The 27,580-nt window shown below is 39.4% G+C and overlaps 6 protein-coding genes and 1 long non-coding RNA gene across 16 annotated transcripts; 1 reads left to right on the top strand and 6 right to left on the bottom strand.

Moving 5' to 3' along the window:
- Positions 1-955: 955 nt before the first annotated feature.
- On the bottom strand, positions 956-4,918 carry LOC147525429 (putative glycosyltransferase STELLO2). Its single transcript, XM_086579421.1, has 7 exons — positions 4,841-4,918; positions 4,704-4,744; positions 4,239-4,372; positions 3,986-4,133; positions 2,384-2,510; positions 1,560-2,299; positions 956-1,410 (listed from the first exon to the last, which is right to left on the bottom strand). The coding sequence occupies exons 1-6, from the start codon at positions 4,916-4,918 to the stop codon at positions 1,679-1,681; spliced, it is 1,149 nt and encodes a 382-aa protein (XP_086435547.1). The 3' UTR covers positions 956-1,410; positions 1,560-1,678.
- A 454-nt stretch (positions 4,919-5,372) lies between these two features.
- Positions 5,373-5,791, bottom strand: LOC147525428 (uncharacterized). Its single transcript, XR_015221649.1, has 2 exons — positions 5,740-5,791; positions 5,373-5,654 (listed from the first exon to the last, which is right to left on the bottom strand). It is a non-coding gene; the product is annotated as an uncharacterized LOC147525428 (long non-coding RNA).
- A 132-nt stretch (positions 5,792-5,923) lies between these two features.
- LOC147525427 (uncharacterized) lies at positions 5,924-6,442 on the bottom strand. Its single transcript, XM_086579413.1, has one exon. The coding sequence runs from the start codon at positions 6,440-6,442 to the stop codon at positions 5,924-5,926; it is 519 nt and encodes a 172-aa protein (XP_086435539.1).
- Positions 6,443-6,874: 432 nt separating this feature from the next.
- On the bottom strand, positions 6,875-7,810 carry LOC147525426 (ATP-dependent DNA helicase PIF1-like). The gene has a single exon (XM_086579407.1). The coding sequence runs from the start codon at positions 7,808-7,810 to the stop codon at positions 6,875-6,877; it is 936 nt and encodes a 311-aa protein (XP_086435533.1).
- A 366-nt stretch (positions 7,811-8,176) lies between these two features.
- LOC147525425 (uncharacterized) lies at positions 8,177-8,506 on the bottom strand. The gene has a single exon (XM_086579401.1). It carries the CDS (start codon positions 8,504-8,506, stop codon positions 8,177-8,179), a length of 330 nt encoding a protein of 109 aa, XP_086435527.1.
- Positions 8,507-9,088: 582 nt separating this feature from the next.
- On the bottom strand, positions 9,089-10,138 carry LOC147525424 (uncharacterized). Its single transcript, XM_086579393.1, has one exon. It carries the CDS (start codon positions 10,136-10,138, stop codon positions 9,089-9,091), a length of 1,050 nt encoding a protein of 349 aa, XP_086435519.1.
- Positions 10,139-13,677: 3,539 nt separating this feature from the next.
- On the top strand, positions 13,678-27,186 carry LOC147525423 (carbon catabolite repressor protein 4 homolog 6-like). Of its 10 annotated transcripts, none has more exons than XR_015221641.1 (10): positions 13,683-14,327; positions 14,478-14,590; positions 14,695-14,819; positions 16,092-16,249; positions 17,072-17,153; positions 20,377-20,473; positions 20,602-20,633; positions 20,729-20,813; positions 20,911-21,164; positions 27,098-27,186. XR_015221641.1 is itself a non-coding variant. In XM_086607122.1 (9 exons), exons 4-7 carry the CDS (start codon positions 16,154-16,156, stop codon positions 20,745-20,747), a joined length of 240 nt encoding a protein of 79 aa, XP_086463248.1. In that variant the 5' UTR covers positions 13,678-14,327; positions 14,478-14,590; positions 14,695-14,755; positions 16,092-16,153; the 3' UTR covers positions 20,748-20,817; positions 20,911-21,164; positions 27,098-27,186. The 10 variants fall into 10 exon arrangements, 4 of the variants coding, with proteins under 4 accessions (XP_086463248.1, XP_086463241.1, XP_086463254.1 ...); XR_015221623.1 differs by having other exon boundaries at positions 13,686-14,327; positions 14,695-14,755; positions 20,725-20,813; XR_015221622.1 differs by having other exon boundaries at positions 13,686-14,327; positions 14,452-14,590; positions 14,695-14,755; positions 20,381-20,473; positions 20,725-20,813.
- The last annotated feature ends 394 nt before the right edge of the window (positions 27,187-27,580 follow it).

The raw sequence follows: 27,580 nt of genomic DNA, 5'->3' as shown, positions 1-27,580 counted from the left end.
TCCTTAGTTGAAAGAATGTTAATATTTGTATTGGTTTCACTCTTGCACTCAGTTAATTGGAAGTTGCCAGAAGGGACTAAGTTGGATTTATCAGAGAAGTTTGGGATTGTTTTAAAGAAAAGAATACCATTGGTTGCCATTCCTAGCCCAAGATTGTTAAAATCGCTTAAACATATGGTATGAGTACGTGTTCTATTCCTTGATTGTTGCGTTATATTTTGATACTAGGGTTTGCCCGTGCCGTACGGCACTGAACAACTCGCCATGCCTTCAACGCACGCTACCTAGTACCTTTGCATGCCCATGTACATATTTACACCAAAACATTACTTGGTAACTTGATTATCGAAAGAAAAAGAAGAATAAGCAGAGGTGACTTGAGTGATCAGTTCCTAACAGATTAGGTGTTTCATAATACGTTTACATTCTATTTGATTCTCGTTGTTTGGAGTCTGGACTGTAGATGCTCTTTGCAATCTTATAAAATCATGTTTTTAAAGGCTTTGACGTGAGACAACAGAAGACTGTCAAAGAAGGTTTACATATTCCGGTTTAGCAAATTCAAATGCATATGCATTCACTGCCATTATTACTTGATCTCCATTGTTCATGAACTATGTACCAAGTCATCACAAACAACAAAAGGTTATGTACCAAGCAGCAAAAGGTTATGTGAAGCAAAATAATGTTCATATGGGAATAAAAACATTTCTCTGATGTTTGTGAAGTGAAGTTTATACGGAAACTTTGTGACTGTAGGGCATATGTCAGACTGCTCTATGCCAAAATATACAAATGAAGATGCTCCTAAAACAGAGATAGAAAGGGAGCAACACATCTGAGTATCAGACTACTCGCCTACTCCAAAACCACTCAGTAACAAATTAGTTGTAGATGGTTCCAAAAGATGTCCTTTTTTGCTGAAAAATTCCAAAAGATGTCAATACCCAATAACTGAAGTCAAAATCTCCTTATTAGCATTTACAAATGATCCACATAAACCCAAAAACTAAAATAGGAGTTCAACCATTTTTAATAGCAGTCATCATCCACTAATCAAGTATTTGACTTTAAACAATTAACATAGTCAACAATTAACAGTCACACAGATAACAATTAACATAGTCATTGAAGAATGCCATTTTAAGCAACCCGAGGGCAAAGAACATGATCCTGTGAGGTATCAACTGCTGCAGGTGGCATGAATTGCCACATGGAAACTCCAGGGTAGCCGATGAATGGCATCAGCTTGTTGCCAGGTGCTTGAGCTTGAGGAGCAAATGCAGTTGGAATGGCAGAAGGGTGAGGCATGAAGCTTGGCTGAGAAGTCATGGCTTTAACTTGCTGTTCCAGCTTCTCTTTCTCTGCTTTCAGCCTTTGCTTCTCATCACGAAGCTCATTTTTCTCGGACTACATAAACAAAGTGCCAAAACCATAAATAAAGAAAATTCCATCATCCAAGAATTCAAAACTTCAGTCACTTGATTAAAAAAACCATAAATATGCTGATAGCATGGCCAAAGCATGATTGCATACAGCGGTCTGAATATGCTCCTCACCAAGAAGGCGCTCATTCTTTTTTAAGGCTTCTTGCAAATAACGAAGAGCTGTATTCATCTTTCCTATGTCCTTGTACATCATAGCTACATTTATGAAAGTTGCAGCCACGTCAGGATGATCAGGACCACATGATAAACTTTGTAGGAGCAATGTCCCGGGGCATATGCCGTAGAGCGAGCTCCGTTTGGTTTAGACCAGGATAGAAGAGAGCCATATTGCCATAGCTGTAACAATGAAACCAGTTATTCAGTGACACACATACACAAGCCAACAATAATCTGAAAGGGTCACCTTCTGCCATGATTCTAACCAGCTTTATGAAATCAGGCTCATTAGCCACACTCCATGGATGCACAGCGGGTGCTAGAGCCGAATAAATGCTTGAAGAGTTTTTGGAAGGAATATCTGTCCGATAGATCATTTTATTGAACACGGAGTCAAAGTGAGGCGGTGAATCCATGGCCAAAAAGAACATGGGTATGGCAAACTTGTGATGGATCTCTAAATTTCCCACCAGACCAACCAGATCTTTGAAGTCCCCCAAAAAGCGTCGGGGAACATAGAAAACATCAGAACTGCAGAGAATTAGGCTGTTTTTGGCGGGGCCATTTTCCTTGTAACTGACCTGAAAATGAGCTGGCATTGTATTCACTACTTTCTTCACCATCTTATTTGCCTGACTTGAAAACCATGCTGAGTCGTTCCCTCTTGTAGGAACAGCGAACCAAGAGTTGGAGACCTGATAGAACAAAAAGTTAGATAAAAATATTCATCGCATGTGTCACACCATTTAGTGTTTACTAAGAGTCTAAGACTTTAATACCTGGTCTGCAATCCATAGCTTATTCTTGTCCGCTGGTAGTAGATTCCAATAGTTAAGAATGGTGTCATCTTGGAGGAATAGAAATCCTTCTGCACTTGTATACCGGTCAAATATCTTGGGCAGATATCTGTAAGATCCAATAACAACTATGTCATTAGAAGAAAAGTAGCATTGGTGGAGTACTGAAGTCAAGTCAAACTGCCAACTTTATGCCACACTATGTATCACTCAGGTGCCTTGTTTTCGAGAAGTAAAGATTTCTAAAGATTTGGTGCATTACTAAATAAACAGATGGTGAGGGAGTTGTTCACACCTTCAGCCAAGAAAACAAGTATAAAGTAGCATTACACACACACACGCCCACAAACGCACTCAACCACACCCAAAACAGGCCCAGATCCCCCCCACAGTCCCACACACACACCCTAAACAGCACACAGCAAAAAAATAAAAAGAACAAAAGGAAAAAAATAAAAGAAAAAACTAAAGTGAAGCAGTACACTGAAGCCACCTTCGAAAAAATAACAGTAGCATTACATTCAGGTACACGTCCAAGAAATCCTCAATGTGTAAGAGTAACTATAACATAGCCATTTTATGTTATGCTTTTCACTTCTATCACTATCAAGTATCAGCAGTAAAGCATGTTGGAATTGGTTTGATAGGTTAGACATCATACAGCACTACAGTAAACAGGCTATTAAACCGCACGCTAACAAGAATGAAAGACGGTCTGAAAGGTGGAATCTCTTGTGGTCGTTAAGTCAACCCACATAAAAAGTACTTGCAATGAACTTAACATATGTCTCAGGCAAGCATAAACAACAAAAATAGATGAGAAGGCTAGGAGTAGGTGCTCTTTAATAGGTACTCCCTCTTTTATGAATGCAGTTTCTTGCCAAATCCCTCCACAACTGTGTGCAAAATGGGTTTAAATCTACAGCAATCCACTTAAGGACAATCAAGCCTCAATGTTTGCCTATTAAGTGACCTCTACATAAACTTTCAGTTGGAGACTCACTTAATCTAATTCTATGTTATTCGATTGTAAAGCTTCTTTGGACCCTATGAAAAGATGTCATGCTTATACTGTAACTTCTAAATCTTAGCATCTGGTATTGGATCCAATCCCTTGTTCAAGGTTCATGTCTTGAGAGGGGGGTCTATAGGCTAGACTAAAACGGCTTGGTACCATGCATGGCCTTTGCACTAAGTCACGTAGTACTGATAGGAGTACATATGAGTATAGGACTACCATCAGGTTAGCGTTGATACAGTCCTGTCAACGAGGAAGTCACGATGAAATGTTAGGATCCTAGGTTAAGTATTTAGCATTCTGCTCCTTTGACTATTTGGGCTTTTGAGGAATGACGAGTATTGGCTGGTTAATAAACACATAAAAGCACCTAAACTTTTCAAAATCAAAAGATCAGCAAGAAATAAGAGCACTACAATGTACAATCCTGAAAGAATAATGTAAGAGATTGTTATAAGTCAAAACTTCCCAGAATTTGACTTATATTAAACCTAACTGAATAGTGTAGCCACTATTTTGATACTGTATATACACATCAAAGAACAAGTACTATAGTGAGAACTTACTTGTATGCTTGCTCCAATTGGCCACGCTCAACAGCAAGCTCTGAATTGCTCTGCTCAGATAGAATAATCACAGTTTTAAATATCCTGCCATAAAGTAGTCTCCACTCTAATGCAGTATCCGATCTCCATGACCAATAGTCGCCCGGGCCTACCCAATTCCAATGTGAACGTTAAATAAGGAATCTGAAAGCTCTTTGTGTGCTGCTTTATGGAGGAGTTTTCCTTCTACAACTATTATTATGAGGGGATTGACAGATTAATTGGTACATGTGAGCAGTATCTGGCTGGTCCAATCCGAGGCTGCGGTCATTTATGATAAGTTCTTTGAGCTGCTGCATTATTGCTCCTGCCATGTCTCCAGCATGATATAGAACCATTGCAAGGTACCTAATGAAAGAAAAATTACATTATCAACACTCAGCACATAAAAAAATTACAGACACTATAAATACCAGATCTACTCACTACATTATGTTTTTAGTTAAAAAACTCGTCAATGCAAGAGTCGCACAGAAAAGATAATAAATGGACAATCTTTTGCATTGACGATGAGACCTTAGTTTTCAAAGAAAATTCAGAAAAAATATTATGGTACCACTAAGATAGTTGGTAAGGAAGAACAATAGATGTCTCATCCACCCAACAGATATGTATCACAGAAAAAGAAACCAAGGGGTATATAAGAAGGGAGAAAAGTCAATATATAAATGGTAATTACCGGCAGCAATTTGCAACCTCTCGATGGATGGAACCAGTAACCTGCACCCAAGATCAAACAGAAGCACAGAGCAGTTAAATTATTGTGTTGGTAGCACTAAAAAGTGATGCTTAAAAAGGGAAAAAGAAAATGGAAACCATGAAATGTGGGTATATGGAAAGAGCATAGTTGCCGAAGTATGGAAAATGCAATGGCCAGACAAAGTGTAAGCCCATTAAGCATTCCCTTAAACAATTCCCAGAGCAGAACATAGCATTCACCAATCTATCTAATAAAACAAAAAGGAAATCTCTACGGGAAGTCCCTAGCTTGGCTCAGAGAGGATGAAACACAAAAAAAAAAAACCTCAGCCAACCAAACTTTCCCCGTTTCCACAAGATCCCTAGCTTCTACAAGTCCTGATTCGTGAAACACTCAAATGGAGTGATGCCTGAGTAGCGGTTTCATAGAGCTGTGAGTGAGGAAAAAACTTCTTAATAGCTATCCTGGTTTTCTTCTCCTAGGCATGACACAACTCACAAGCCTCCTGTAAAAGCTCAAGTCCTGTAAAGCTTATGAAATCACATCAGATGCTAGTATTATGCTTTAGGCGGCATATCAAGGAAAACCTCATTATTTGGATGAAAACACGGTAACTTCTGGAATCATAAATTCACCGCACCAAAAAAAAAAATCAAAGTGAACCTTGGGATATCATAATCTCCATCGAGAAAAGTAGAAACAACAGAAATAAACAAACTACATATTGACTCCTAGCAGTATCAAACTACATATTGATTCCTAGCAGCATAAAAGTTTCAAGTACCAAAAATAAAGAAAATTCCATCATCTGAGAATTCAAAACTTCAGTCACTCGATGAAAAAAACCATAAATCTCCAAAAGGAAAATTTCCTAATGAGAAAGGCTCCCAAAATTCCATTTTTTTGCTCAAAAATCTTGCACAGTCAAACCTGCAATAATAAAAGAATGACAAATAAGAACAGTAAGTCAAGAACATAAAAGGGCACTTCAACATAGAAAAGGGAAGGAACACACCGGATAAGTCTCCAGCACGAAACGGACAAAATGGAAATACACTCCAAGTCGCAGAACTACATAAATAGAATGAAGCACATTAACCAAGTCGAGCCAATACAAATATATAAATTTGATGACCATGAAATAAATGAGAAACTACTCAAAGTAAATGGGAAAAGAACTTACTTAATTATAGTAAGACTTACGGGTATACAAAGTTTGGGGTATGATTTCCCGAATTTGGAGGGAGCAGAATCTTGATTAAATGCGAAGAAGTGCACCTTGATAGGGCAACATATAATTGACCATGACTGAAAACTTCAGTGCGAAGGTCAATTCCCACATATTTCACTGATTGTCCTTGTGACTTATTTATAGTCATTGAATAAGCAACACGTACAGGAAATTGTCTTCTTGTCATATGGAAAGGAAAATCAGAAGACGACGGCGACAAAGATATCCTTGGAATAAATGCATGATCACCTGCCTTTTCACCAGTTAAAATTCTTGCAAAAAGAACATGTGGCTGACATTGGACCACCATCAAGCGGGTTCCATTGCATAATCCATCTTTGGGAGCAATATTTCGCAACAACATTATAGGACAACCAACTTTAAGGTTGAGACGAAACGGTGGCAGACCAGCTGGGTCAAGTGAGTTTAGGTACTCATTTGGGTATTGATTAATATTGGCTGGATTGGTTGCATCCTCGTCTGTCATCTTGTCTGCGACTAGAAAGAGAGTGCTTTCCCACAGGAACATATTTAAAGCGATTGCATTAATGTCGTTGACATCATCATTATGCGTCTTTGATAAAATTGTGCTTCGATTAAATATTCAGTGTAACAATGGAAGCTTGATCAAGGCGAGGATATGTAGTAGAAATAAGATCTTGAAGATTTGCACATCGTCAATTGTGGAGGGTAGTTCAACCGTCTCGCTTGGGTGAGTTCCTATCTAAAGCGTGGCAAGGAGAAAATAGTAATGATATTAGATGCGAATAAAAATAGTACAATGAAGGATGCAAATGAATATTAGAATGAAGGAAAATAGTAGAAAGGAAAATGCAAAGTTTGGTACCTCCATTAAGAAACTTGCAAACGCAATATTTGCGAGTTTCCATTTTCCAATCGCGTATGTTCGGGCAAAGAGTTAGAACATGAATGTGATTCCGAGGAAGGAAGAGTGCAAGGAAGCACGCACAATCTGTTCCCGAACCCCTTTGGGTATAACTGGAAGACATTGACGGAAATCACCACCAAGCACCACTGTTATTCCACCGAAAGGTTTATTATTGTCGCGAGTATCCCGGAGTGTCCGATCAACTGCCTCCACACAGAACTTGTTTTGCATTGGGACTTCATCCCAAATAATAAGTTTAGCTTCCCTGAATAATTCGGCATGTATTGAATTCTTACTGAACCCACAAACAGAGGTATCAAGAATATCTATTGGGATGCGAAAAGTTGAGTGAGCTGTACGACCACCTGCCAACAGTAATGAAGCTATTCCAGATGAAGCAACCATAATAACAATATGCCCCTCAGCACGACACGTAGCAGCGATTGTGTTGTAGACAAAAGTTTTGCCTGTTCCCGCTGCTCCATTCAAAAAAAATAGCTTCCCTTCATCTTTGGAAACCGAATCTATCACTGCTTTATACGAGAATTCTTGCTCTGCATTAAGGAGTACCCTGTTGCTATGTGCTTTTTCATTTTGAGGGTCAAACTGAAATTGCCGTTGGTCATATATGAGACGATTTGCAACAGCTAAGTTCCATCTGGTAGTTAACAGAGGCATCGGCATCAGAGGGAAATTAGCTAGTGATTTACCCGACTCTATTAGAATCTCATTTAAGAGAAATAAACCGTAATCTTGCACTTCAGCAAGGGTAGGTTCTTGAATGTTGAATAGTGTGCGAAGCTTGTGTGGAAGGTCATCACATATATTTTTCCAGAAATCATGCCACAGTGTATGGGGTTGCAAAGGATTGCACTCTGCGAGAATAACACAAAAAATAGTCGGCGAAGATGATATCCGGTTGCATAATTGCGACCTCTTGTAGACATTGCACCCATTCACCGTCATCCTCCGTGTCCGCGTGCAACACGGGCATCTTTGAAAGTTGGAAGTGGAGGACCATTTCCAATCCTCCTCTTCATCATCAAATGAATGGGGTCCTTTTACAACCGCGGAGAAGTAAGCGCCAAGTAAAATCGCCACCGGAGTTAGGACCGGCAAAATACATTCTACCAATAGCAAATCTTCCTTCTTGTCTTACTCAGATGTCCAAGTCCGTGATTGATTGTTTGTTCCGCATCGTAGTATTCCTGAACTCTTGATAAGTGAGGTTGCTTGCTCTTGGATCCGATGCACAACACTCAAAGAAGGCGATCAAAGTTGACTTCCGACGCCTTTGATAGTATATCATTTATGATTAAATGCTTTTATAAACTACGTGGTGCATTCGGGGAGATGAAGTGCCAAGCGTACAACTGTGGGAATCTCCTCATGCAGATGGAAACTTAACAACCTCCAAACAGCTTCAGGGGGTCCAATGTATCTCGCATCCAAGTATTGTTGGATCTCATCCAAGTCACTGTACACCATTGTTGTCCTGTCATGCCCTTTAAATATATACTTGTGAATGTATTTAACACAACGGATCCCATCACAAACTTCGACATTAATGTGGCAGTTGAACATTTTAGAAAGATAAGGATTATAAGGAACAACATCCCTATTATCAACTGTATGCCCTCTCATTAATATATGATCTACCATTGTCACGGCGGACGGTAGATAGGATATCCATCTTTATCCATGGTGGTAACATCCGCAAAAGTCCGGGGGTAGTGATGCTTGCATTGACCATTTACCATGCAATGAGAGTTAGGATTTTTAGTCCACATGGACCATGAACCATACATGTGAGGACGGTCCAAACAAATCGGGTTCGAACTTCGGATCGAAACTCTCACATACAATGCGATCAACCCGAAAGCAGTAACGCTGATCTTGTCGAGAATGTTGAAGATATATAAGTGCATGCATATGTGGCAACCCGCGTTTTGAAACTCAATGGTGTACACATGTGCAACTGCATTACCAAGCACACTTTTTTTTATTTCCTTCATCAAGGCCCTTCGCTTTAGTTCAAAGACACGGGCCACCACCTCGGCCGATGAGTTGCGGTTTGCGCGTGACAATGCATCAATAACTTCCTCCCGGTGTGGGTTTGCGGTCATAGTGAAAATATATCGGGATGCTTATTGTAACGCAGCGTGATGGCCATGGAATCTTGAAAAATTTGAACATGTGCCTTGGGCTGCCGACACAAGATCTTTGGTAAGACCACTCGCCTTCCTATTTGGTTTGGGTCGAAAGCTTCACCGCGACATCGATGATACCTTGATAAAGTTCGGCCCGAAGCTTGTCTTGTTGTTGCCTGTAATATCTCATTTTGTTTTGTTCAGTCACTGCCCACCCATCAACCACAAACTCTTGGAACAGTTTGTGCCCTCGCAAGATTGCAGAATATTCTCCAGGGCGTTCAAACAACCGATAAGAATAGAAATCCATCTGTGTCAATCGGTCATTAGTGGCTGCTGCAGTTAAACTGTTTGAACGTCTCATATCAGGTGACCACCCAAGATCTCCTGAAGGAAACATTAGCACATAATGCAAAGGCAAGTAAGCTGGATGACATTCACTGATTTGCATGAATTCTTGCCCTCCTTTAAGATAGATGACAATATCTCGCATGCTTCCCCGTTCGCTGCCATCCCCAGGTAAAATGACAGCAATCTCATCTGCGGTTGGCAAATTGTAACGACGTCTGTCTCTAGTAGCACTGTAATGCAAATACGCAGGGATGTTGAAGTTATCACCATGGTCAAGAGAGGCAGATCTAAGAACATCGTATGCATGGCGGAAAATAGCAGAGAAATGATTATACTGGAGCATAGTTTCATGAATGATTTTAAGAACATCTGTGTTCAAACCCGGATTACGAAGTTGACGTAACTCCAATGCAGCACTGGGATCATATATGTAAAGTTGAGAGTAAGTTGGATGCCGCCCAGAGTCAGGAATTAGAGCTCCAGTCCTATGACGCAGCTGACCATGGATAGTAAAAGGCCGTGGACCTCGTCCAGTAAACACACGCTCGTTTCCTCCAAGGCTCGTAAATGCAAAAGCTTGATTGTATTGCCTCATGTACTTGCGAAATGACTTTGACTTGCGATCATTTCCATCATATAGAGCTTTAAGAGCTGGTGGTAATGGTCGTAGTGGAGGCAATTTGACTTTCCCTTGCAAACAGCAAGTCCCAAATCGAGGATGTGATAATGATGATTTGGTTAGCCGTTCATCCATCCAATGGAGTGCATTACAAAATAGGCATTGAACATCCATTCTCCCTAAGGAGTGTCTTCCTTGTTCAATCAGACGGTCAGCAGGAATATTGTGTCTTCCGTCTTCATCATCACCGATGTCGGCATTATTAGCGAAATTGATCGGTCAAAACCATTACGGTGAATATCCTCACAAAGATCGCGTGCGGATCTCCAAATGGTTGTGGTCTGTATGAGGAAAGAATTATTTAGACAAAGGAGCTAATTTTTTTGTATTCTTGTTTTAATAAATGTGAAGAAGTATACCGTGAATTTCGGGTAGTTGATGATGATGCAGAAGTTGAAGCTGCATTTGACGAAAGTGGTATTGTATGGACTAATGATGAGGTAGTAGACATGCAGCTTCGCGCACTGCAAAGAATGTAGAAGAATATTATAGTTTTTTTTTAAATGTAAACCAGGAAGAACCAAGAGAAAGGTGCATTGAACCCCGTACTAACCTTGCATTTTGGTGAGTCTGCGTTGGCACGAAGATCTCATTGTTTTGATTTATTGAATCAACATGGGCACTCGATGCGACATGTTCTTCGGGGAGCGTAAACAACCTGACAGGATTAAGGAACGATAGAGATTTCTGAAGAGACTCAGAAGAAGAAAGGCGTCTGCATGGTGTCGCATGAGGTGTAACTGTAGTACTTTGTGCTCGCCGCCCGTTAGATTTAGATGGAGTTCGTGGAAGTGAAGGAGAGGCATTTAATGCTGAACCTATCTATCACCGGCTAATAATGACAGACGCCGTAAGTGCTTGTACACCCCGGTTGGCGAAGTTTGAAATGCCTTTCTCTTTAGTGATCCTTTCTCTTTCCCCGAAAGCACGCCCCCTAGTATTGCTTTTGTTAGTTCTACCTCTTTGTCGGAGAAAGGGGTTGTACTCTTAAGTAGACGGATGGGGAGAAAGAGGAATAAATTAGATATGAATAAAGCAGTAAATGGTAGTCATAATTTTTAAAAAAATGTGGACCAGAAGGATATGAATAAAGCAGTAAATGGTAATAAACAAAAAGAACGTAAGTGGGGAAATAAATACAATAGTCAGAAGCAAGAAATACCGAAAAGCCAAGAGGCGGTTGAAGATTGAGCCTATCTTGGGGGGCTATTTCTTTGTTGCTTTGCTTAAAAGGGTCCAAAGGGCGTTTCCCTTTGTTGAGAATTGGTCGCGTCGGAAGCTATATAAACCAAATAAGCAGTTCAAAAGAAATGATAATGAACGGACAACATAAGCATTTATTGGAGCCAGGTGATAGGATTACCTGGGAGCGAAAGGTGTCGTTGAGGAGTAGGTGGTTGGAGGAAGAGTTTATCTTGGACCGGAACAAAAATTTGTTTTTTCTTGTTTGATTGATCCTTAGAAGGGTCCATTGGACGTTTACCCTTATCCATGCGATCCTGTAAAATATAAAAAGATAAACAACAAGAAAATGGAAGTTTGGACTTTGTAATGGGCAAAGTGCGCGATATCTTGAAACGCACCATGGAACCATAGAAAGTCGGCCAGGCTGTTGTTTTGATATCGAAGTGCTCCGGAAAAATACAAAACACATTCGTCAAGGTGCACTTCATAGTTTGTCACATTAAATTCGACAAGTCAAGTTGACACTATATTTGATCTACAAAACACATTAAATCAAGTCTAGTCGACACTATATTTGATCTATAATAGAAGTATCGACAGATTAATTTGATATACCAAGTCAAGTTGCTAAGTTAGTTGAATCAAGTCGGACTTGTCCAAGTTTGAATTCATTTTATTCTTTTTATTATGTTCGGTATGTTATCCATTAGTAAGAAAAAATCTGGCCGTAGAAAAACTAACCTCAAAGAAGGTGTGGAATCAATCCTCAGATTCGCTTTTTAGCATATTCACCATGTCAAGCTCATAAAGTTCTTTTGGATCACTTGGAATAGGTATCATCCATTTCCTTATAGCGGCAACCAACACTCCGCACATCTTGGTAAAGGGACTCCTGTGGGTACCTTGTGTCTATAGAATGGTGTTGCAACTAAAAGATTAATATTGAAATTGTCATCCAAATTTGTAAGCCCATAGCCGACGCTCCAACCCACATTGTCTTGTACATACGTAGGATGGTGTTAGCAAAGAGTGTCCCAAAGAAAACGCTGAATGTCCACCAGTTGAAGAAGGAAAGCTTTTAGTTTTTTCTTTTAGGTTCAAAATCGTCGAATTGGCTCGGAGAGGATGAAACACAAAAAAAAATACCTCCGCCAACCGAACTTTCCCGTTTCCACAAGATCCCTAGCTTCTACGAGTCCCGATTCTGAAACACTCAAATGGAGTGATGCCTCGAGTAAGCGGTTTCATAGAGTCAGGTGAGTGAGGAAAAACTTCTTAATAGCTATCAAAAGCTCAAGTCCCAGAAGAAAAAAGATAAAAGATAGCATGTTCTATGAAACTCAAGTCCCTGTACAAAAAGCTAAACCACAAGATAATACATACAAAATTTAAAAGACAAAGAACCCTAACATAAACTATTATAGCAATGCAAGAATCATTTCAACTTGCTTTCCATCCACTCAACATTTAGGAAGAAGCCATTTTGTCAAACAATTTGAATACAACAGTCTGTGTTATGATTCAAGTCAATGATTGTTAACAACCACACCATTACTTAAGTACTTAACCATAGAACCCATGCGACCAAACACTCTCTTGTTTGTTTACAACTTGGCCATAACCATCCGTCCCATCCCCTTCTTTTCGAAACTCTACCCATTACCACAAAGGATTATGTTGATGGGGAATGGTGGAAAAGGTTGTTCCTTTGGAGTTTTAAAACTACTACTAAGTAATGTGCCAACTAAAAAGACAAAAAAAATAAAAGGCAAAAAAAATGACTAATCATGCCAACTAAAACCGAAAGAACCGGAGAGGAAACAAAGGATCTTGTGAAAGAAAAGGTAAGAACGACCGAGAGAAAAATACCAAATTGGGAGAGATGATCTTGTGAGAAGAAAGTCGAAAGTTCTTGTGATAAGAAAAGTCGAAAAAGTCGAAAGTGTCATGCTTGTGATAAGAAAGTCGAAAGTCGAGTGTTCTTGTGATAAGAAAGTCGAGAAAGTCGAGAAAGTCGAAATCGCATGGATCCGGATGTTGTGGAATGAAGCAACATACCAAATTTGGGAGCCGCTTTTTTCGCCAGTCATATTTTGTTAAACCGAATTGCAATTTGGATCGGATCTTCGGCCCCACACATTTCTCGCTTTTATTAGATAGATAGTTTATATAGGTGAGGATGATAAGAATTGTTATCTATGACAATAATAACCCAAAAATAGAAATAAAACCCTTCATCAAAACTCTTCAAAAAAAAAATAGAAAAACATAAACCCTTCAAACAAAATATGCAATAAATCATTAGCTATGAATATACATATATTATTTATTTAAGTAGACTTTAGGCTTTTGAGTCATTAGCTATCTATGTAGTATGTCCGGCCACAGGGCGGGCCAAATGGCGAGTATACGTAGTTTTCTATTCATTTTTTCTCTCTTAAGTTTTGGTCTAACAAACATCATAATTCATTTCCTAATTTTCATTTTATTTTCCAAAGTAACCAAATATACACTTCAAAAAGAAATATCCATTAGATTTGTTTCTTTTCAATTCCAAATAGGTTTTCATGGTTTTATTTTCCTTTCCCTCTATTGAGTGAGTAAAGAAACGCAGCCTAAATTGGACCCAGGGGTAAAACGAATGGGAGGTCTTCTTGCCTGTTTCGGAAATTCTGAAGCAACAGTACACAGGAGGAAGTGCAAGAAGAAGAAGAAGTTTGAAAAAACTGGAACTCAATGGCCTGCCAATGTGGCGGGGGTCGAATTTGGCTTCACAGAAAGACAGAGTGGTTATTATGCCTCTTCTCCGTCGACTCATCAATCGTTGAAACAACTGTATATATGGTCCTGTCCATAACTTGCCTTCCTCCACTCCTTGAGTCCCTCACATTCTCTGGAAATGTAGGTTGTTTTTTCAAAGTCACAACAACAACAATAGTTACCCATATCCCAAAACTGTTTCCATCTGGTTTTCAACCAACTCAAAGGAATTCAAAGATTGGATCTTTACGGTTGTGATACACTTGATTTTGAGCTCAAGGAGTTGAACCATCTCACCATTTGGAGATCGACTTTTGTCTTATTCTGAAAGAGACAAAAATCCAATGGATTAAACAAGGTAGATGCTTAAAGATAGGAGTTCAAATTCGATAACCGCTTATTAGGACTTTTAATCCTTTCTTCTTCACTTCAAATCTTCTTCTTCTTCTTAATTCCTTTCTCTCTAATTTTGAGGATCTCAGCTCTTTCAACTATCTTCCTTCTGCAGTGGAGGGTGTATTACTCTGATGTTGATATTATAGTGCTTGTTTTCCCAAGAGAATACTAGGCGCAACTCACCTGAACAACTTAATATAGTTCCCAAACTAAAACAACTAACAGGTAATTTATTTGTTTGTGTGTGTGGTTTTTTCTTTAATTTTCTTTATGTGTATGTATATCTAAACAAGTAATTTATACACCATTGACCCTTCTCTATCTGGCAGTCTGCTTGATACATGAAGAGCCTCAAGGCGTCGAAATGCTCTACGCCTTAACATTGAAAAGGTTGCTACGATTGTGTCTTTTCCATGGAAAATACCTCATTATATTTTACTGCTCATAAAAGGAGGTAGATTTCATGAATTGGGTGATATGATATTACATTTTCTCTTTTCTTTCTTATTAAATGCAAAGTCTAGCTGAAACTATTCTCTTATAGGTTGTAACAATGGCATTAATACCATATCCTATAAAAATATAGCAAAGACTCAAAGAGAGAACCTTTGATAGGTTTAAGGGTTTCAACCTTCAATCCTTCACTATCTTTCTTTTACTGTATCAACATGATTACCACTCAGTTCAGATGCCTTATAGTTCGAGTTTTTTTGTCTAGAAGTTAATTGCCTTAATTTTGACTTTACTCGTGAGATGGATATATACATATTTGAAGGTGCAAATTTCCTAGGAATTGGAAATCCTTTTTCCTTTTTATTATATTAAACATTTGGTTAGTTGTTGAAAAACTGTCATCCATAATCCATGAGCGCAAGCGAGTGCTTGCGTTGACTCTGAAAAGGGTGGCTAAATGTCATTTGGTTTCTGTTGCCCCCTCCTTCCATTTTCTCTACCAATCTTTATCAAGCGTTGATCAGTATACTGATATCAAACATTGATCAGTGAACTGAGAACCAAACACATCCTAGGAAATTGCATCCTGTTTGTTGGGAGATCTTAATAGAATAATTTTATGTGCATCTTCATGATAGTTAATGTTTTTCATGGACAAATTTTGGGATTACACTATTTCAGTGGACTACAAATGTCAGTCTGTTCAATGTGTACGTTAATCAGTTGGTCTAGGAGTATGATCAGTTTACCACTTTACACAAGAAACTTCAAACTTCTTGTCGTTCTATTGCATGATCATATATCGTCTACACAAGTTAGAAGTTAGAGCGAAAAAAATATCAGTGTTATGAATCAAAACCCCTTTGCCAACTCGACAATTCGAGGCTTTGATTCATAATTTTCATGTCATGGAGGACCCTTTCAGTATTTGGTGCTTGAATAGGGCTTTTTGAAACAAAATAGAATATGTATCTCTTGTTATCCTTTGGGTCTTGATTTTTTTAGTTCTTTTTGGTGATTTGAATGAAAACCCTGTCCACAAATGCAGAATTTCATTTGTGTATCTTATTTGTAATGTAGATGCGATTGAACAACTTCCATTTTAAATAATTTGGGATCTTATCAATTTCTGATTCAAAATGCCTTTTCTGTTCTTTAGCTTAACTTTTTTCTCAATTACCACTGATGGAGTTTGAGGTGTTAGTATATATAGGTGTTGCATTTTTTGTTTAACAGGTAGTAGTTGATAAACAATTTTTGAATAACTTTGCAGACAACATTCCCTTGGGTGGGGCTGCGCCGTTATTATGTGCTGGGAATACAGTGTATAGTCCAATGAAATACTTTGGACTCAGCGAGCTTGGCACCCATTTGGGTGTGGTGGGTCATGTTGCTGTCATATTTGCCAAGGCTTTTGGACTGAATTCCCAGGTGATCCTGCAACTCTTAAACCCTACGCTGTCAGGCAATATGCGAGGCAGGGCGGTGGGCAGTCCACAAATTCCCAAGTGATGCCTAGTTGCCATGCCACATCATTTTCCAGGGATCCCAATAAACTCGAATAAACAACATATCAATAGTAATTTCATTCAATCTTTTGAGCCATAATTAGATTTTGTGGTTTTTTCTCATTTTTAAAGCTGGATATAACTTTTAAGGGAAAAAACATAATACTGTATAACATAAGCAAAGTATGTGAGGTGGTACCTTGAAAAGGCAAGGCGTTTTCCCAAACAAAAAGGGCCTCTTAGGCGATGGCTAAGCACGCCTAGGTGTCACCTTTGACAACATAGTTTAAACATACTTTACATACTTTATATCTTTAGGTGGATGTATATTAGGATTTGCAATTCAACATTTTTTCTCTTGATGCTTCATATATTATATGTAATGAATCTTCCAAATGAACAATGATAATTTATTTTTGAGGGGTGAACAAAAATAAATTAGTGTATGTGCTTGTCAACATGTACTGAATACAGAGAAGAACTAAAACTAAATAGGAAAAAAAATTAGAGTTCTGGTAGATCTTACATTTTTGTATAACTTCTGTGTTGTTTGTTTCCATTTAGCAATATCAATGAGGCCACTGTGGCACTGCATTGGTCCATTCTTCTTGTAGTCCATGTAAATGTTTTTGTTACTTGTTTTTGTGTGCTGCATTGCGGCATACTTTATTTTTCCTCGTTATTTGGAGAGACTTGATAAACCATCAGGTTTTATCCAGTCTAATGACAAATTTCATATTTGCAGTTCAATTGGTTCAAATCAAGTTGTCATCTGTAATACCCATGTGCTTTACAATCCTAGAAGAGGGGAGATTAAACTTGGTCAGGTATGTGTTGCCTATAAAGTTTATTCCTCTTGTCGAAACCCTTGCCTTTACATGGTTGATGGATGATTTCAAAACTTAATATGATTCGCCACTTGGAATCACTAAACTGCATTATTAATGTAGTTTTTGACTTCTTGTCCGTAATGTGCTCTACTGTACAATTTGAAAGTTCTTTGTGCTGGAATCATCTCTATATTGTTGCTCAATAGGTTTGAAAATGTGAAAATCGTGATTACCCTGACGGCATGCTTTTGGGACACAATCAAGGCATTTCATCTAGTTATATTCTCTAAAGCAATATGAAAAGAATTATGTATATAGGTCAGAAGTATATAAATTTTTAGGAACAATATTTTGCTAAAACTTTGATAAGTTTGACATCCTTCTATCCTGCACAGATAGGTTATGTATATGGATCCTTCACTTAGACTGCCTGCAGCATTACCTCAGACATCAGTTAGATGACCTAAATTCTGTATAGGTCAGAAGTATATAAATTTTTAGGAACAATATTTTGCTAAAACTTTGATAAGTTTGACATTCCTTCTATCCTGCACAGATAGGTTATGTATATGGGTCCTTCACTTAGACTGCTTAGAGCATTACATCAGACATCATTTAGATGAGTAACCGTCAGCTTCAATCAGTGTAGGACTAGAGTCAAGGCTCGAGGCTCAACCAGGCACAGTGTGTGAATATGAACATTTTATCGAGGTGTGAGGTGTACAGGGCACGCCTTATGAACATTTTATTTCTGGTCTATTTATTTACCTTTTTTTACACATGTCCACAGTCCACACCCACCAAACAGTCATGTGTGGTTATAGACCAACAATTTTTAAACAAAACAAAAGAGGAGCCTTCCCGTTACCAGAAAAAGAAAAAGGAAGCAAGGAATCTGGAGATGTCCTTGAGACTGAAGTCTTACATCCCGGGCCGGTCCGGTCCGGCTCCTGTGTTTTTGGTGGCTCGAAGCCAATTCCAAAATTTGGCCCTCAATTAATTCCCACTACGTATATAGATAAAGAAAAACAAAATTTACTTGCTACAAAAATTAGTACATATAAGTTTCATATATGTTCACATTCGACATTTAGGATTGAATACAGTAATTTTGAAAAATTGGTTGATACATTTCAAATATCTATGAATAGCAAGAAGAGAGAACATTTCAATATTAGAATATTAGTCAAGCAAAGAGGGACAAATCCTTGGGATTATAATCAAAATAATCAGGAAGTGTTGTTGGTTCGCTAAGGAGGGGAGCAAATAGTGGAATGGAATTGAGTTTGAGGGGCCTAAATGATTGAGATATTGAATCATACGGGAGGAGACCATCTATCATGAGGGGCAGAGGTTTGGAGAACTGGATAGAAGGATTTGGGCTTGGGATGATAAAGAGGAGTTCTCTTGTGGTCTTTCTATCAAGCATTGGCTAAGGATTACATACTACGCCATCTCAATGGTGAAAAGGTAATTAATAATTTTCCTTCCAACAAAATATGGATGGACCCTTCTCTGTATAGGGTAACATTCTTTTGTTCGGTTGCCATTTTGGGGAGAATTAATTCCATCAACATCTTGAATGGAAGAGGCATAGATCATCTTGTTCTTGCTTGTGCTTTCTCAAAGGGTATTTTGGAACTTTCCTTCTCTTCATTTATTAAATATTGGAGCTTATTTACGTACGTCAAGGAGACGGTAAGTAGTAAGCTTACACTACTACTACTTTCTTGCAAGGCATCATGGATTGCGGAGTACCTTCCCAGAGCTACTGTATGGAATTTGTGGAAGAGAGGAATGCTAGGGTTTTGAGCATGTTGAAAAGGATACTAACAGGGTACGGAGGGGGTCAAAGAGGAACTATATGATTGGGCATGGACAAACCCATGCTTCAAAGGGATCAGACTAAGGGATCAGTTTTGACATGTTGAATGCTCATGGGGGTATAAGAGTAGTCCCTATATTCTGCTCTATGAAGTACTCAGTAGGTATGGGATTGTGCTCAGATTTCAAAAGATGCATCCTTTTTATGGCATTATTGGGTTTATAACAGAGGCTGATCAACAATCCTCGTGCAGTGTATCATGCTCGCCAAGGGCATTCTATGCAAATTCAACAACCTCCATTAAATATTTTTAGGGAATGAAATATATTTTACTATATTATGTTGAAACTTGTAATTCAGTATCAAGGGTTTGCCTGTTCAGTAGTTTAGCCTTTTGAGTATATTAATAACTTTGTTATTCAGTTCTCCCCATCTCAAACTCATGTGGTGGACATGGGTTGTCAGTGATCTTCAAACCCCTCATCCTCCTCTCCAACTTGAGCAAGCCCTTCTGCGATATTTGTACACTGCCTTGGGTACTTGAGTTTCCTTTTCTCAATTTTTTTTAGAAACTCAATTCATGAAAAGAACACGTCCCCTGAAGGTGTTTATGAAATTAGCTTTTGGGATGGTCGATTTGAGCTTAATTTATCATGGTTGGTTATCTCCTTGTTCAAAATGTGTTGTTGTGGTCATAATGATGAAGAAAATATTGTACCATCATTTGAAAAGACGCTTAGTACAGATGAAATACAATCTGCATGACGTTTTGATGTGAACTAAGATCGGCGAAAGAACAATCTTGTAACAATTCACTCAATAAAAACTAATTGTTTAATAAAACTCTTCATGAATTAAATATTCTTTCAACATAAGTTGAATAACAACTGAACTCTGAAACTAATGGAGGCACCATATCTATTTATATTATACCATAACCTCTTAAAACTTACCTAAACCCATCCGAATGAGCTGCTGGGCTTGGGCCAACATGGCCTAAAACACAATGAAAATACTAAATTGTCCTCGCACTCTGTGTGTGACACATCACATTTTGTTCAGTTTTGGTTGCAACTTCCTCGTTCTTAATATTTGTACCATCCTGGCATAATTTATGTTAGGAATTTATATTTCTAGTAGATATGATATTATGGTTCTTGGTAGACTGTTTTGTACTTTTGTCCTGTCACTAATGCAGATTTCGCAATCATCCATGTGTATGTCTTTTGCTTGTAATACCGGCTACTACTGCAATCATAAAATCCACTAACTGGAAATTGACAATTTCCTTTTTGATGACCTATTTATAATAGGAGCCTTTATAGTATTAGTTGAATAGGGAAAGTTGGGAGGAAATTGATCTCTAATAGAATATGTTGTGTGTGGTCATACAAGGCAGGTGCGAATGCTTCTGGACAGGGCTCATGCTGTTTCTAAGTTGTGGAATGATGCTCCAGTTGTTATTTGTGGGGATTTCAATTGTACCCCTAAGGTAGACTAATTCTATTAATTCATCGTCTGAGACTTACAAGTGTGTTTCTTTTTTCTGTAGTGTAAGTTTTAGTTATGATGCTTTCTAGCAATAACTAATGCATATTTCTGTTTTTACTTCTGAATCAGAGTCCACTATACAACTCATATCAGAACAGAAGGTGAACACTCCCAACTAAAATCGTTCTCTATCGTGATACTTGATGGTTTTTCCATATGCAGTATCTCATGAATGATGTCTTTGCCATGTAGTTAGATTTGACAGGACTTGCTAGAGATCAAGTGTCTGGACAGTCCTCTGCCGAAATTCGCACGCAAAGACCATATACTCATAATTTTAGGCAGGTTTCTGCGACATCTTATCTTGACAATTTGACTGGGCTTTGCTGTATCTCAATCCCCATTAAAGTTGAATGGAAAATCTTCTCAACTTTGCAGGTCCCAGACTCCTAATAATTGAACCCAACCTTCTATGCTAACTGAAGAAAAGGAGTTTGGTGGGAAGCATAGTGATTGCGTCCCTGAGATACAAAACAATGACAAACCAAATAGTGATGTGGAAAATGCGCAACTCGCAAACAATTTGCACCAGCCTCAAAGTGATACTCCTTTTAATGCGCGCTCTAGAGAGGAAAAGAAGACAGACTCTAGCCTATCATCAAAAGAAATGCAACGTGAATCAATAGATAGTTGTAAGAACTTTTTTTTTTTGTTCGGTAAAGGTGTATATATTAAAATTAAAATAAAAAAAGATGAGATATCTTTATGCATACAAACAAGAACGGTGAAAAGAACAAAAAGGGAAAGAAACCAGAGAAAAAGAAACAAAACAAAAAACCTCTATGGGAGTCCTCATAGCCTCATAGCATAATGGACTCCCATCTATAGACATAACTCTCAAAAGGTATCGTCCGGAGCTCATCATAAATACGCAGCCAGAAGCGCAAAGTAGCGCCTTGATGGTTAACACCACCTTCTCCCTATGCAAAGATATCCCCTAAAAAATGCGGTTATTCCTCTCTAGTCATAGACCCCATAAGATAGTATATTCCATACGCGACTCCCTTTACGAGAATAGACATCTAAGTGCCTTGATGCTAGTAAAGCCTTCACCGACTTTGGGCATACCCACGAAACACCTGATTCCGAGACAAAGAAACACCAAATACTCTAAGAAAAAGGACATCTAAGAAAGATATGACTGACGGACTCACCAATCCTCAAACACAGAGGGCAGAAATTAATAAACATCTCTTTAATACGCCTTTTCCTAAGATTATCCACAATCATAATCTTGCCTAGATATGCACACCATACAAAGAAACAACTTTCAAAGTGGCTTTAGAACACCATATAATATGACTCGGGAAATCATGCAACACTCTCATACTTGGACATTGAAGCGTTGAATGAAGGATGGAATAAAATGATCTACAAGAAAAGATTCTTTTTTTGGTGATGAGCCACAGTCTTTTATCTCTATCCGGTCTTATATTAGGAATGAGTTCCAACCTCCCTATAAGTGCAGCCATACTAGCAATGTCCCTGTCACAGAGAGCCCCATATATCCCAAGGTTCCAAGCAATCGAACAATTATTTTCCTGCATGAACCAGCAAACTGGTTTATTATTTGAGTTAGAGTATATAACCAAGGTAAGGCCATCATCAAAGTTCTCTCCTCCAACCAAACATCCTCCCAAAAACGGATACTATCCCCCCACTACCTAGGCTGTAGCCAATGTTCTTGAGAAAAAACTTTCTGACCTTTTGAATCCCTTTCCATATTCCGCATCCATAAGCAGTATGAACAGTCCCGCTCTCCTAGCCCCCCCTTCTTTCTCCAAACCGAGACACAATAACTCTCCTCCAGAGATTCTCTATTCTCCCCAAATCTCCAGAGCCACTTACCAATAAGCGCTTGATTAAGTTACCGTAGACTTCTGATACCCAATCCTCCATCTTTTGGCTTACAGACCCTGTCCCATCGCACGAGGTGAAATTTGTGTCTATCATCGTTGTCGTCCCACAGAAAATCTCTCATGATTGATTCCAATCTATTGACAACAGTGGATGGCATATAGAATAGAGACATAGTACACCGGATGACTCGAAAAGATGCTCTTGATAAGGATGACCCGATCACCTGTGGACAAAAAACGACCCTTCCATCCTGACAATCTCCTGCTAAACCGTTCTATAACCCCGTCCCAGATGGATACAGATTTGTAAGAAGCCCTAAGAGGTAAGCCCAAATATTTGGATGGGAGATAACCCGTGTTACACCCCACGGAGGAAGCCATAAAGGCCAGGTCCTCCTTTCCCGTTGCTCCAAAAATGGTGCTTTTCCCCATATTAACTTTGAGACCCGACACCGCCTCAAAACAACACAGAATGCCCCGAAAATACCTCAACTGCTCTAAGCTATGCCCCATACACACCACGGTATCATCCACGAACTGGAGGTGCGATATCAAAACCTAATTTCTGCCCACCTTGAATCCTTCCAACACCCCTAGACAATTTGCTCTGTCCACCATCCTGCCAAACACCTCAACCACCATGATAAAGAGAAGAGTGGATAAAGGATCCCTCTGTCTTATACCTTTGGAGCTCTTAAAAAAAACCCGTTGGCGTTCCGTTTATGAGAATGGAAAAAGATGCAGAAGAAACACATCTCCGAATCCATCCCCTCCATCTTGCCCAAACCCCATCCTCCTCATTATCTAATCAAGAAAGTTCCAATGCACATGGTCACAAGCCTTAGCCAGATCAATCTTACATACAATCCCCAGCCTATCCATCTTCCTTCAATCGTCTATGGCCTCATTAGAAATCAAAACTTTGTCCAGAATCTGACGTCCAAAGACAAAAGCCCCTTCCTGAGCTATGACCTTCGACAACACTTTCTTCAACCTGATGGATAAGACATTAGAAATGATTTTATACGCACTACCAATGAGGCTAATAGGACGTAAATCAGATATGTCTTCCATTCCATGCTTCTTAAGAATCAACTTGATGAACGTGTTGTTAAGACTGTGAGCTAAGAAACTTGTCTCATAGAAGTCCCGAACCATTTCCATGAAGTTCACTCTAACCACTTCCCAAACCGTTCTGAAGAACTCAATTGGAAAACCGTCCGGACCTGGAGATTTATCATTTTTCAAACTCTTCATAGCCTCCCAAACCTCTTTTTCCTCTATAGGAGTCTCAATCTCGTTCCATTCTTCTTCAGAAATGCCTACCAAATCCAAATTATCCACCCGAGGTTTATAATTATGTGGCTCTCTATACATATTCGAATAATATTCGACCACCCTCTCTCTAAGACTATCACCCTCCCTCACATTTTCCCCCTCTATAATCAACTTATCTAAAAAATTCTCTCTGTTCCTAGCTTTTGCACACTGATGGAAAAATTTAGTATTAGATTGTGCCTCTTTTAACCACCTCTCTCCTGACTTGCGTCTCCATGACATTTTCTCCATTTTGGCCACGCTCTCAAAATCTGCCTTGAGGCTTATCCGTTTGTTCCACTCTTCCTCTGAATGATTGTGGTCCTCCTCTTTCATATCCAAGTCCCTGATGTTTCTCATTAACGATTATTTTCTTTTTTCCACTCTCCCAAAGACTTTTTTGTTTCACATCTTGATCTTATCCTTGACAAACTTGAGTTTCTTGGCGAAGATAATACTCAGTCGGTCTCCTTTCTGATTCTTTGTCCACCCAAAACTGTCTATGAAGGTAGGGTCATAAAACCACATGAGCTCAAAGCGAAAAGGTGATGGTCTTCATGCCCCTGCCTGTTTTACTAAACAAATAGGATGATGATCCGACGTCGTGCTTGGGACCACGAGCTGAATCAAACGTGGCCATTTTAACTCCCACTCAATTGAAACCAGAAATATGTCCAAAGTAGTCAAAATAGGGTCCTTCTGCTTATTTGACCACATGAACTTGCCTCCAGTAATTGGGATGTCGATAAACTCACATCTCCTCACCCAATCATTAAAACAAGTCATACTAGAGGTAATGCGGCTACCCCCTTTCTTCTCATGTGAAAATCTAATCACATTAAAATCTCTGCCCACGCACCATGGTAATCCTCTACTGAAGGCAAAAATATTATCCAATTCACCCTAGAAAAAGGCCGGAGACTCCCTATTCGAAGGCCCATAGACTGCAGTAACTAAACAAGATTTAGATTCCCCACCAAACTTACACACAACAGACATCAAAAAACTGCCAATCAAACTGTCAGAAACCTCCACTTTGTCCTTATCCCGAGAACACAGATGCCGCCCGTCAGTGGGGCTCCCACCGCCGGTAACTCAACCCACTCTATGTTATTCTTGCCCCAGACCTCCCTGGCATACCTAACAGAAAAGCTTTGTAGTTTAGTCTCTTGAAGGAGCACCATACTCAGTCGCTCTTTCTTTATCCCTCCTTTATGCTTGGCCTTTTTCTATCATCTTCCAATCCCCTCACATTCCAATTCAGAATTTTGTGATCCATTAAAACAAAACTTTTTTCCCCCTTCTACTACTTCCCTCTATGATGTCCTCGCCATAATGAATGGTTGACATAAGTCTAAGTAACTCCTTTCTCATCCTTTTTCCTTGTTTAACCCCTGAAGGAGAAGCCTCTCTGTCTTTCCTATTGCTCTTCCGAACTCCCGACCCTTTAGATTTTGTCCCATGCCCTAACGATATATGGATAGGTACTTAGACTATCACCTCCCTGAGACTCGCCCTTATTCTCCTCTGCCCCCCTTCTATCACCACTGATATCAAAGAACCCCACGTTATCTGCTCTACCCAACTCGCCGAAGGCCAACCCAGATTCATCCTTTTCCTGAGAAAGGATAATGATGCTATTACCATGTTCCCATTCAAAATCCGGTCTCTGTTAGGGGCCGGGGAGCTAGGTGGTGTTACCATCGCGTGAGAAGTTGGGCCCATTCCTATCGGTGAGACCACGATCTTTATAAAAGCCTTTGGTCACATCAGCGAAGGTACGATGATAAACACATCCAAAATCGGAAGAGACAAGACTACCAAGACTAATCACGATGAGAAAAAGGACTCCCGACATAAGAATGAGAAGCAATAGATAAAGGTAAGCGCAGGAAAGAAACTCCCCGCTTTTAAGACTCATAAACGCGACCGCATCCCTTTGGTAAAGGTTTACTAGCCTCGAGGCATTCTCTCTTCTTTTCTCCTTCCGGACTATCCAACTATGCATAAAACGATCCTCTATATTTTCCTCAGTACTTTCACCCATATTCGATTTAAAATCATTCATCTTCTCCTCCGAAACTTTCCTAACACGTCCGGACTTACATTCCATACACCCATTATCCTTTTGATTGAAACATTCTTGTAAGCCTCTGCGATCTTGCATATATCTATAAACTAGCGGTTTAGCTTTGTGTGCATTGAGATTATTGCCCGAGCCTCATCCCCTCATAGAGCACTTTGTGGGAGAGTCGGGGCGTTCTAAATATGATGACTCTGCGCCCCGTCCCTCATATTCCGGATAGAGATCTCTCCTCAAACCCATGAAACTCCTAATCTCCTCCGATTCAAACTCCTCTCCCCCACTGCTTTGTCTCTAAGACAAAAATCCTCCTCCACATCTTCGTCAAGAACTTCCTCCAGTCATACAAAGATTCCTCCTCTCTTCATCTTTGGGCCGATCCTTTGAAAGGGGTGGCGAAACTAGATTGTTTCTTGGAGGTGACCGACCACTATCACCAACCTCGTCTTCTCCTATCGAGACCACTAGATATTTTGCTAGTGGTCTCTCTGTTATCTCGGTAGATCTTGATGATCGAGACTTCGGAGGATTTGTTTTCGTTCGCCTCCCCTCTTTCCCGATCCATTTGCTCTTCCTCTCTCCTTGAAGCGGCGTCAAAACTCCAGTTGTAAGAACAACCCGGAGGATAGTTGCAAGAACTAATTAAGCTCCAGTTGCGATCTTCCAGCTGAGGTACTTCTTCCTGTAGATCCAGTAAAGGTTGGGGATCAAGGTTTGACCACACCTTCAACCGCATGTCAAAACGATAATTACGTGGTCATGAGAACCTACTTGGAAATCAGTCAAGTGGTTTTACTGATCACTCAATTCGTCAAACCTTAACTGCACATTCTCAATCAAACTTGAGTATGAGTCGTTTGTTTACTGCCTGTTAGAGTGTGTGGACCGAAAAAAGAAATAGTCCCACATTGAACAAGAAAGGAGTTCATCATGGGTTGATAAAGTGGGAAGCTCACTAACTAGTACCGAGGCCTTTTAAGATAAAACCCCATACCCATGGCCAAGATGTGGCCCAAGCCCAATGGGTGGTTAAGTGGGGGACAATATCGGTACTAGTTATCCCATGGGCGCGGAGGCCCAGACCTGGCGGGTGTGCCCAGGTCCTAACACTGCCAACTTGCAAGATGAGTTGGTTCGTGATGAGATGGATGAAGGAACCCGGGTCACAAAGGAGAGCGTATCTTCTTCGATAAGCGAATCAAGTCTTGATGAGAAGCTTGAGAATGCTTTTTTATTCATGTTAGTAGATCGGATTTAGTCCCAGAGACTACTTCCTTTGCTGATGAAAATAAACCAACTCTTTCAGAAAGCTCGGGAATATCCTCTGTTCAGTTGATTGATGGTGGTGCGGAGAAGGCTAACCCCGGAAGTTAAAAAGCACATGTGCCGAAGTTGAGGTTTGTCTCAACATATTACTGTTTTCAATATTCACCTTCCTATTCCTAACTATTTGCTTATTTATTCTTTTATATTATCCTGGAATGATGGAATGTAATGATATGTGGTTGTAATCTATGTTATCAATGATTTGAAAATTGGGCCAATTGAATTTAAAGCTTTATTGCAAACAAAATTCACAGGATTATTCTGGAACGAGAGACTCAAGTAGAGAACCCCAAGTTACAAGTTATAATAGACGATTATGTGGACGGTTGACTATATATGGCATGCATGTTTGATGCTATAAATCCAAACATGTTGCTCTTTCACTGTTTTTTTTTTGGGTTTTGGGAGTTCGAGATCCAAAAATTCAAGTTTGTGGGCTAAGGTTCTTAGGTCTTGGGTAATT

Source organism: Coptis chinensis, chromosome 1 (genome assembly GCF_015680905.1).
Source record: "Coptis chinensis isolate HL-2020 chromosome 1, ASM1568090v1, whole genome shotgun sequence".
Taxonomy (NCBI): Eukaryota; Viridiplantae; Streptophyta; class Magnoliopsida; order Ranunculales; family Ranunculaceae; genus Coptis; species Coptis chinensis.
This window is presented reverse-complemented; position numbering and strand designations above follow the sequence as displayed.

What these genes read in the sequence shown, in the direction of transcription:
- LOC147525429 (XM_086579421.1), bottom strand. Translation starts at nt 4,918, where the DNA reads ATGGGCTTACACTTTGTCTGGCCATTGCATTTTCCATACTTCGGCAAC. An exon ending in CAATTGGAGCAAGCATACAA is followed by an intron (nt 2,511 to 3,985) that starts GTAAGTTCTCAC and finishes TGGATCTTACAG; the next exon opens with ATATCTGCCCAAGATATTTG. An exon ending in AGCTATGGATTGCAGACCAG is followed by an intron (nt 2,300 to 2,383) that starts GTATTAAAGTCT and finishes TTGTTCTATCAG; the next exon opens with GTCTCCAACTCTTGGTTCGC.
- LOC147525427 (XM_086579413.1), bottom strand. Translation starts at nt 6,442, where the DNA reads ATGACAGACGAGGATGCAACCAATCCAGCCAATATTAATCAATACCCA.
- LOC147525426 (XM_086579407.1), bottom strand. Translation starts at nt 7,810, where the DNA reads ATGACGGTGAATGGGTGCAATGTCTACAAGAGGTCGCAATTATGCAAC.
- LOC147525425 (XM_086579401.1), bottom strand. Translation starts at nt 8,506, where the DNA reads ATGGTAGATCATATATTAATGAGAGGGCATACAGTTGATAATAGGGAT.
- LOC147525424 (XM_086579393.1), bottom strand. Translation starts at nt 10,138, where the DNA reads ATGGATGTTCAATGCCTATTTTGTAATGCACTCCATTGGATGGATGAA.
- LOC147525423 (XM_086607122.1), top strand. Translation starts at nt 16,154, where the DNA reads ATGAAATACTTTGGACTCAGCGAGCTTGGCACCCATTTGGGTGTGGTG. An exon ending in CTTTTGGACTGAATTCCCAG is followed by an intron (nt 16,250 to 20,380) that starts GTGATCCTGCAA and finishes CATACAAGGCAG; the next exon opens with GTGCGAATGCTTCTGGACAG. An exon ending in ATTTCAATTGTACCCCTAAG is followed by an intron (nt 20,474 to 20,601) that starts GTAGACTAATTC and finishes CTTCTGAATCAG; the next exon opens with AGTCCACTATACAACTCATA.